The sequence below is a fragment of the Mytilus californianus genome, unplaced genomic scaffold (genome assembly GCF_021869535.1).
Source record: "Mytilus californianus isolate M0D057914Y unplaced genomic scaffold, xbMytCali1.0.p SCAF_2, whole genome shotgun sequence".
NCBI lineage: Eukaryota > Metazoa > Mollusca > Bivalvia > Mytilida > Mytilidae > Mytilus > Mytilus californianus.
In genome coordinates, this window is record NW_026262668.1 from 109,565,025 (window position 1) to 109,576,129 (window position 11,105).

General features: G+C 31.8%; 1 protein-coding gene across 11 annotated transcripts in view; it reads left to right on the plus strand.

Moving 5' to 3' along the window:
- The window catches only part of LOC127730732 (voltage-dependent calcium channel type A subunit alpha-1-like), a 213,932-nt gene extending 208,712 nt beyond the window's left edge, over window positions 1–5,220 (plus strand). For all 11 annotated transcript variants that reach the window (XM_052239259.1, XM_052239253.1, XM_052239250.1 and 8 more), the window contains one exon: window positions 821–5,220. In XM_052239259.1, the coding sequence (XP_052095219.1) occupies window positions 821–1,767 (947 nt within the window). In that variant the 3' untranslated portion in view covers window positions 1,768–5,220. The remainder of the gene's footprint in view (window positions 1–820) is intronic.
- Window positions 5,221–11,105: the final 5,885 nt, after the last annotated feature.

Sequence of the window (11,105 nt, forward strand, 5' to 3'; positions counted from 1 at the left end):
TTCTTTCAAGGTTTTATATGGATGTAAATGACATATTAGAATAAGTTATTGATATATACATATATACTATGACTAATAATATATACTGCATCATGCTTTATCTAATACCATCAATATTTGATGCAAATGAATTTCCCTCCTGGGATTAAGTATTAAAAACCACACCGTAAAAAGTTGAGTATGAAACACACTTTATAATAGTCTACAAGTTAAATTTTGTGTTTAGGTTAGTTTGAAGGGAAGCATATATGATAAGTAAATGGTATTTAGTATTCAATTTTATAAGCACTGACATTTTTCATTTCCATGGAAATTATTTGACCCTGCATCTTTCAGTCATGGTTCATTGACACAGGCACTTGTCTCTGATTTTTTCCCCCCTATATATATATATAGGGGAAAAATTTCAGAGACAAGTGCCTGTGTTCATTGACCTTATATGTTTTGCATAGTTTACATGTTTAAATATTGCCATTCTAATTTCAACATTTGCATTATAATACCAAAATTACAAAAAGGTGAAACATATCTCTGTGTCAACAGTTTATTTACTTCATTTCTGTAAATTCAGAAATTTTTGTGATATTTATTATATATTGCAAAAAATTCAATGGGATTCATATCTAATAAAATTTGGATTGTAAGCAGCATTTCTTAAAATTGCATTAATCAATGTCAAATGTTTTGTTCCCTGATCAAAATCAACAATCGCAATAATAAATGAACACAGTAATTTCTGAATTTTCACTAATTGTTTTACCTTTTTATGTTTTACTTTTTCAATCTATTTCATAATTAATATTCTCTACCATCTTGACAGGTTTTAAACCAGATGAAAGTTTAAGTCTACCAAATTCTCCACAACAAAGAAAATCTAGGAGTGTGAGAAGACCACCATTACAGCCACAATCCAATGTAATTGGATCTCCACTTCCTAGTCCACAGCCACTGAGAAAAAGGGATTCAGCATTTTATAGGTCAACTTCACTAGAAACTAGGTCACGATCTCCTTCTCCTTCAACTACAACACCATCACAGACACCTCAGGCAGAATATTATGGAACTGCAAACTTAACTGATAGATCTCGAAGTCCTAGCCCTGTATCAACACCTCCTAAAAAACAGAAACAGGGGAGAAAACTCCCCCCAGTTCCTTTACCACCAGCTTTAAAACCATCAACATTGAATCTTTCAACACCAAAACTCAAAGACAAAAACTTGCCACGTGTTATGCCATCACCAACAATACCACAACCACCAAGAAGTCCAGGAAATATTAATTTTCCTCGATTAAATCAATCACCATCACATGCCCCTAGAAACTTTCCTTCATCTGGATCATCCAATTATAATTTACATTTAGGTAAATTTGGAAAACCAGAACCTTATAGTCCAACAGAAAGAAATAATTTAAACAAACCAACAGTATCAGTGCATTCACGAACATTGCCAAATATAGGTAGAACTAATAGAGACCAAGATATATGGATGCGTGAAAAATCAAACATTAGACATGATCCAAGATCAAGTAGTCAATCACCAGATATAAATAAAAATAGCAGTGATAGAACTAAAATATTAGCTGGTGATTTCAATGAACCTTCGTCAAGCTCAATCAGAGGTAGTGGATCTAGGACCTCCAAGACTGTGCCTAATGGCTTTAAACCAAAAGGGAGGAAAAAGAAAGCTGAGAAAATGGAAATGAGAAGCGATAGCAATATACCTCTAAATATAGACTCGGATGAGGATGAATCTGATTGGTGTTGATAAACTGAATTTCTTTTTAATTTATATATACATGTATATGAGGATATTTTTAATATTCACTTTTATTTCACAATACAGACGTGAAGAGAGTAGGTAATTTGGCATTCTAGAAATTTATTTTAGTACCTATTAGTAAAACCATGAAGTGCATTTCCTTTTTTTCACTGTTAGTAGAATTTTAAAGAATCATTGTACAATTAAAACAACAGGATATGATGTATTGTATGTTTACAGTGCTATAATGAGTTGTTTTGAGATTGGTCTACTAGATTTAATGTGTTATAAATGATGTGTTAAAATATTTGTCAGAATTTTGAAAATAATAATACCCTTCACTGCCATTAAATGGTTTTTTCTTCCTTTAATGTGAATTCATTGTAGTTAATATTATGTACATTTTATTTTTAAAAACAATATTGAATATTGTTCATTGCCCATTTAAAAATTTGTCATTTGTGGTGATTGGTAATACATTTTTATTATGTCTCTCCCAACTAAATTCAACTATGTGATTATATCCCTCCTCATATTGAAAATGTTGAGAGTAGAAAAACATTGTTATAATAAAGACCATGTCTTATCCTGTTTTAGAGATTTCATCAAAAGAAAAACATTAACAACATCCTCTGCAAAATCAAAGCATTATACAATAAAGATTGAAAGTGATAAATTTTAAATTGAGCTCCTAAAAATACCCCATAAATGTGGCACTGTCCATAACAATCTGTTTAATATTTACAGTACCTTATTGAGCACCCTTTACCTTCTTGATAAAAATGGAATCATTCAACAGCACATACAAAAAATGCAGATATTTCATTCACATACAGAAGTATTATGTGAGATGTGATATGGCACTTGTCCCTCGTCTTGATCTACAAAGCAGACATTTCATTCACATACACCAGTATTGTGTGAGATGTGATATGGCACTTGTCTCACTTCTTGATCCACAAGCTTTAATCACAGATAGCATTATAGTACATGTATCCACATTCTCAAAGCATCACCCACTTGCAAAGAAATTATTGTTATTTATTAATGATGTATTTATTCTGTTGTATTATGAAACCATTCCAGTAACTTTTTGGGTGAAGATAATTAATCCACAACCATTTATCAACTGAATTAATTGATAAAGGCCAGTCAATTTTTTTGTTTATACTATTCAGGATAATTTGTGTTTGAAGTACAAAATAATTAATGCATACCACACATCTCTTTATTCATTCAACACTTTACACTAGTTTTGATTGAAAAAGCTTCCTGTTTCGTCCTTTGCTTCCATTTCAGTCAGGTATATAAATTTGTTTAAAAAGTCATCGCTAGCTCAACATTTAAATACTTCCATTAAAAAAATATTTACAGTGCAACAAAAACGCATGAAACAATTGAAGACACCAGCCTTAATTGTATATTTGTTTAAAAATATATTGCCTGTTATTTCTCCTCTGTTATAGTTTATGACAAATTATTCCCAAAGTTTCCTGTGATATATCTCCAGTTGTAAGTATGTATGTTAAATGTTACTTATTTGATTGTGTACTTTTTATATTTTATTTAAGGGGCTGGCCCCACTTTGTATTACTGTTTCTGACCATTTACAAGTATAGCTTGTTTCTATGTGTTCATGTTGTTTTATACTTGTTCATTCCAGTCACTAGCTTTATAGAACTTGCCAGAACTTTATTCTGTTTGTATATTCCAGTAGGTGATTCATTGTAGATAAACAATTTATAACACTTACTCCATTATATTTTGCACCTTTTAAAGAATTAATAGGTTTATTAAATTTTGTAAGTTTGTGTTATTAAAGTTATGTAAATAGTTATTTTATACAAAATTTGTAGATATGACATATAAAATTGTATGTTTCATTTGTCTTCAGATTATTTGTGTAACTGATAAATTTTTAACATGGCACTAATACTTTTTACCGTGGACAGTCTAAAAAAATTCTGGAAAATATTTCTAGTAATTACAAGTTTCTATGGGATATTTCAGCCACAACTTGCAGGTCCAAAATAGGCCATTTTCACAGTTTTCCGGTATAGTTTTAACAGTCATTCATTTGTTATTAAGCAGCCAGTATTAATGGGTAAAGTCACTTTAAAGTAGAAATAAATACATATACAAAGAAACACAATAACATATAATTATAATTTGAAGTAAAATTCAACCAGACCAGGAAGAAACAGGCTGCTTTTAAAAGAACATTATAATTGAACATAAATTATATTATTTGTTTGTGAATCTTTTTTTTTAACTAAAGTATATATAATCAATCTTTGGCTCTATAGATTCTTTTTAAAAATGTTGTTATTCATATTATTGTAGTTATGAATGTTTATTTTTGTTATATTACTCTCAAATATTTTATTCTTGGGCCACACCAATTTAGTTTTCAGTTCCTTGGATTTTCAGAAGACAGGAGAAAAAGTGCAGTCAGGCTTCTTTTCAGTAGATTTTTATAACTACGAAAACAATTCAAAACAGTAGTTGTTAAAACATGACATTATACTCGTCTGGAAAATTTCTCTGCTTTTTTAAAATAAAATATTTTCTCTAATTACAGAAGAAGCTATTTATGTTGTGGAATTTTCAAAAGTAGAATTTTTTGATAATTTAGTATTTTTTCACTATATGGAACCAACATTTTTTATCACTAAAATATTGATTACCGGTAGTGACATATTCATTTTTTTGAAAATCCGAAGAACAAAACATTTAGTGTGGCCTTACTTGTTATGGGTTTTATGATAAATATTTTCAGGGATTCTTTTAAGTTGAAAAGAAAATCTTCCTGTTATTCAATGAGTATTGTTACACTTTAATGTAGTATACTGGTTAGTTTATTTATGACCAGTGTTTATGTGTTTTTATGCAGATCAACTGTATGCTTTTGTTTTATTAGATAACATATTGACAATGAAGTTAGAAATAATCCATAGTATATACTATATTGTAACAAATGAAATTATTGCCATCTATCTATTATTCAAATCTGGGATTTCAAATTTTGAGAGACTTTTGAAACATCTTGCATTGATAGAGTATGAACTAAACTTCTACTAAATCTTATACAGCATCAGTGAAAATATAGAATTTTTGTTAATTAAATGACTTTCAAGTGATAGCACAATACAATAAAATATGTTGAAGAAATATCTTGTTCATTATTCATGAACTATTGACAAAGCATTCCAAATTAAAGCACATCAATGTCCCTATCAAACAAGTGCAATAAATATGTATTTTCAAATGCTCATATCATGTAAGAATCAAACAAATATAATTATCATAGTATTGAATGTGTGTTGTGTATGAAAATTTCACACATCATTATTTATTATATTAAGAATGTGGACAATTGATGTACATGTATGAAGAGTGAATTACTTCTATGATTTTTTTATTTCATTGCTTGATAAACAATAAATAATTTAAAAACATTCTCAGGTTCTGTATTTGCTTTGACATCCATTATTATGTGTTTCTGTTATGACATGTGGTCTAGATGTGTAAGGGAGACGTTTGTGCACACTTCAAACAGGATTAACCTCAACACTTTAGTGTCTGTACCATGTCAGCTATTGACACCTGGTGTTGTTTCTTTTTGAATATTCAGTATTTCAATGTTTTCTACAGTTGCTTTATTGCTCTAAAATCATTTGGTTGTTACTATAAGAATAAAGAGATGTGGTTTGATTACCAAAGAAATACCTATCCATAATGCACAAGGGACAAAGATGTGAACAATACCACTCATCACACACCTTCAACAATGAGAAAAACCCATACTGTATGTGAAGGCCCAGTTTATGACAAAATGTGAAACAATGCAAAAAAGAAAACCAATAGCCTGATTTATACTAAAACAATGAATAAAGAAACAAATATAGCAGACAGCAACCAAAGTCATTTATTAGATTACAGTTCCAAACCATTGGACAGGCACATAAAGAATGGGACTAGAATTAACATGTTTGTGACAGTGGTGTAACCTTAGAGGGGGCAACTTCAATACCAAATTGATAGGGATGCTGCTGGGGTTCTGTTACCCCACCCTTTTCATATAATTTAGATTTTAAAACATATACCTTCTCATATATTGCGTAGGTAAAAATGTAACCTTTTCCTATATTGGTTGCTGTTTCATGTGGTGTGTTGGAAAAGTGGAATACCAAAGTGTCAAAAGAGGGAAAATTTGTGGATAAAAACAGTCGGGAACACCTAGAAAGATGACTTTATTGACCTTATCATATATTTCTGATCGTTTTCCCCACCTATTCACATATTTTCAAGCTGAAAAATGTTACTTATTCCAGCGGCACGTCCTATCCCTTGTATATAGGAAGTGGCATCCTGAGGATGTAGCATCACAACATAACAACAAACTGAATAACAGTTGGAAAGGGTTTGACTTGACAGATTGGTACTATGCACATAAACAACAGACAGGAACAAAAATTACAGATCTAATATTACTTCCCTTTACCGAAAAACTAGTTCAAGCCCAAATTTCAGCTAATAAATAAACAATGATCTCCGAGACAAGAATGTCATTCCGTCAACTGATGGATTGAGAGTAAAGCAGTACAAGAAATGCAAGACCTTTTAAGTCCTTGTTTGGCTTTCAATAGAAAAGCAAGGATATAGTTTACCAGTTCATAACACAAGACCACTACATGCACATGAAAATAAATTCACAGTAAGGCCTTCAACATGTATCAATAAAAAGTTGTGCCATGAGCACATGATACACCTATCGCTTTTTCAACAAATAGAGTTCCATAACTCCTCTATGTCATATCAGAAATTTATAAAATAACCTGTTAACACAGAGATATGTCTCGTCTATTTTTGTTATTTTGATAATGCAAATGTTGAATTTAAAATAGCAATACTTTAACATGTAAGTTATGCAAATATTCGAAGTCAATGAACCATGACTGAAGTTACAGGGCTAAACCATCTCCATAGAAATGAGATGTGCCAATGCTAATACAACTGCATACCAAATACCATTGACTTTTCATAAGTTGTTCCCTTTAAACAAAGCTAAACACAAACATTAACTTGTAAACTATGTAAAAGTCGATGAACCATAATGAGGGGGTGGGGTTATATAATCTCCATGGAAATGAAACTTGCAAATTCTAATATCATTGACTTAACATTAGAGGTTCATCTTTAACTGACCTAATCACAAACTAATACATGTAAACTAAGCAAAAGTTTTAGTCAATAGACCATGACTGAGGGGTAAGGACCAAATATTCTCAATGGAGATGAGATGTGCTAATTCTTATACATCATTGACCTACCACTAATGGTTCCCCTTAAACTGACCTAATCACAAACTAATACCTGAAAACTAAGCAAAAGTTTCAGTCAATAGAGCATGACTGAGGGGTAAGGACCAAATATTCTCCATGGAAATGAGATGTGCCAATGTTTATACAAATGCATACCAAAAATCATTGACCTACCACTAGTGGTTCCCCTTAAACTGACCTAATCACAAACTAATACATGAAAACTAAGCAAAAGTTTCAGTCAATAGACCATGACTGAGGGGTAAGGACCAAATATTCTCCATGGAAATGAGATGTGCCAATGTTTATACAAATGCATAACAAAAATCATTGACCTACCACTAGTGGTTCCCCTTAAACTGACCTAATCACAAACATATACATTAAAACTAAGCAAAAGTTTCAGTCAATAGACCATGACTGAGGGGTGAGGACCAAATATTCTCCATGGAAATGAGATGTGCCAATGTTTATACAAATGCACACCAAAAATCATTGACCTACCACTAGTGATTCCCCATAAACTGATCTAATTACAAACTAATACATGTAAACTAAGCAGAGTTTCAAAGTCAATAGAGCATGACTGAGGGGGTGGGGCCAAATAATCTCCAAGGTAATGAGATGTGCCAATGCTAATACAACTGCATACCAAATATCATTGACCTACCACTAGTGGTTCACCATAAACTAGACCTAATCACAAACTAATACATTGTTGACGCTGTCATTGCCACTGGAAACAGCATACCTATGTCTCGCTTTTTGACTCTGTCAAGACGAGACATAAACTAAACGGAGCTTAATCTCATAGATATAAGCCAGTCACCAAAGTTTCATGAAAACTGCTCAAAGCTTTTTTGAGCTATTGTCCAAAGACTGGAAAATCCCCCTTTTTTATGAATAAACTCCATTAACTCGGAAACGTAAAATCTAAAATTTATAAAAATCGAAAGGGAGCTAAATTCAATAGATATAAAGTTGATATCTATTGAATTTAGCTAATTTTCAGCTAAAGTTTGGCCCTCAAAACTTTTTTTCATTGTTTGTGTTAAGGAATTATATAGTTAAGCTTCATCAAGTTGATGTCATGATAGTTTAACTTCACACTACCCATTTATGAAGGATTGGAGCTTAACATCATCATAACTTTAAAACTTATAAATTTCTTTATTCACAATGTATAGAGCATGGAATGCTAAAAGTATTATTATCAAAAATAAATTGCAATATATTTTTTTTGGTATGTTCAAAGACAGTTAATATCCTTAAGGTAACATTCTTATATAATTTTGTATTCAATTGGTAATTTATTCCTATTTTTAATACTAGATAATATTTTAGGAGCACAAATTTGTAATAAGCTAAAACAGGGGATGTAACTCCAAAATTAATTTCTAACACGTTCACTGTTTGCTTGTCGCTCACAAGTTGAGATGGACGGCGTTTCTGTGAAGGCATAGTTGTATTTTGATGACTTAAATTCTATTCTAAAGTCATGAAAGTCTTCATTTATACACTCTTCTTGGAGATCGAAAATGCCGACCCAAGCTTAAAAACCCAAGCTTAAAACACTCGCTGACACATTCATCAAATTTATGACAAAAAGGTACATTGTCTTAATCAAATTACCTAGTTATTAACACCTTTGAAGTCTTATCCACTGTAATTGATTGTAATGACATGATTAACCTGGGGGCAATCACCTTGTGTCATATATGTAATTTAACTTTGTGATAAGAAATCGATGAAACAAAAGGCAATTTTACCAAAACGGCACAAGGGTTTTTGTGAAAAAGGCGTCAGGGCAGAAGGGCGCGGATGAAGGCACTCAGGGCGCGGCTGAGGGCACCCAGGGCGCAGCGCCCTTCTATTTTGGGCTAACGAGACCACTGTAAACAATTCACCTAAGTTTCATGAAAACTGGTTAAAGCGTTTTTGATTTATTGTCCGACATGTTGACGACTGAAGGATGGACAGACAACGGTATACAATAATATGTTCCATAAACAGGCCAATAAAAACTGTCACCTCACTTCAAGATAAAGACTGCCCCTAGCACTGGTTTAAGCTGAATTCATTATGAATATGTTGTCTACATTCAAATATGGACACCACCCTTATTTTAAATAGCAACTTTGAACTGCAATAGTTCAACAAAACAATAAAAAACAAGTCACTTTTAATGTTTTACTTATTTGGCTTCCCTCACTTTTGGTCTCAATTTAAGAGACAGCTTTCCAAGCCTACTTCTGGATGTCTTAAACGTTGAACTTAACATGAAGAACAACCAAAGGAGGAGGAAAGATTAGCCTTAAATGTCATAACTAGATGTGTCGGAACAACACGAATGGCCCCGTCTCAAAAAGTTGAAAAATCTGCAATTTCAACAACACATGTGGACACAAACATTGTGAATTGGATGGAGAGTTGTCTCATTGGCACTCATACCACATCTTCTTATATCTACATACATGCATGGATAGTATCCAGCTCTCAAGACCAATACTAGTTTGATGAAAGATTTCCTTGATCAATGAGAAGTTATATTAGTACTGCAGATCTTACAAGATGTGTTGAAACGAGATTAAAATAAGGCATAGCGGAACGAAACATAAACTTGATCTGTAACTCATCATGGTAAATATTTTCAATCAGCGCAAAATCTGAAGGTGTATAGAAAAAAAGTCCATATAACTGTGATTTTCAACATTTTTCAAAGTCCAAAACCCGTAATTTCAACAAAAATCAGCAGAACGGTACGAAATTTAAACTTGATCTGTAACACATCATGGTTAACTCACATACCAAAACTCAGCCCAATATCTGAAGGCGTTTAGAAAAAATAGTCCGGATAACTGTGATTTTCAACAATTTATCAAAGTCCAAAGCCCGTAATTTCGACAAAAAATAGCAGAGCGGAACACAACTTAAACTTGATCTGTAACTCATCATGGTTAACTCACAAACCAAAAATAAGCCCAATATCTGAAGGCGTTTAGAAAAAAATTGCATATAATGGTTTGTTGCGGAATGACGGACAAAGGTAAAACTATATGGCCCCAACAACTTTGTTACGTGGGCCATAAAAAGTCAATAGGCTGTTCAGACCTCAACATTTTTTTTTGGTTTCAAGACAAATTTTTTCAGCCATACTATATCATTACCAAAATGCTATGATAATTCCCTATGGGATGAGTTAAAAGCGGCAGTTGTGCAGGTGGCTGTGGTCATCAACAAAAATTCTGAAAGAAGTATATTGAAATATTTTTAAAAAGTTAAGAAGCAAATGTTTCTTTTTGTTATTTTCAGAATTATTTTCATTGAATTTGAAGACAGCTTGGTAGCAATTGGTCATTCATAGATTTTTTTTCAGAATCAATCATCTTTAAAGGCAGATATGATCAACAATTCTTTAATAAAAGAGCTCTTAAAGAGGACCACATCTGTTGTGGTCTCTTACAGGATTTTTCAATTGTTGACTTCATCTCATGTTTTATTTTTACAATAGAAACCATATTGGTTTAACAACCGGATCATGGCACATTTCTTACAAAAGACTAAAAATAATCCAGGTGAAAATAAGTCCCAATTTGTATAGCAGTTTAAGAGAGGTTTTGAAAAAACAGTTATATTGTAATTTTGTCAAAGTTGCTATTAAAAATACTGGTATTAGTCATGTTTTGAAAGAGGATGGATCATCAACCACAATGCTTGAAGAGAATTTAACTACATTATATCACTTTAAAGTCACTAAGGTAAAAATTAAAAAAACAATCATTATATTCTTCAATGTGATAATTTCAATGATAAATGAATATGATAGTGAAATCTTGAAAATACAATGCAAAAAATACAATGACTTTAAGGTGACATTATTCACATACCAAAATTGGGTCATTCTGGCCTTACATTTATAGAATATCTAACTTACTCATCAGTTTTACCCAAACAAGTAAATGTAGTTGATTCCATCACTTATGGAAAAATAATACATATTTTCTTTTCTGATAATTAATG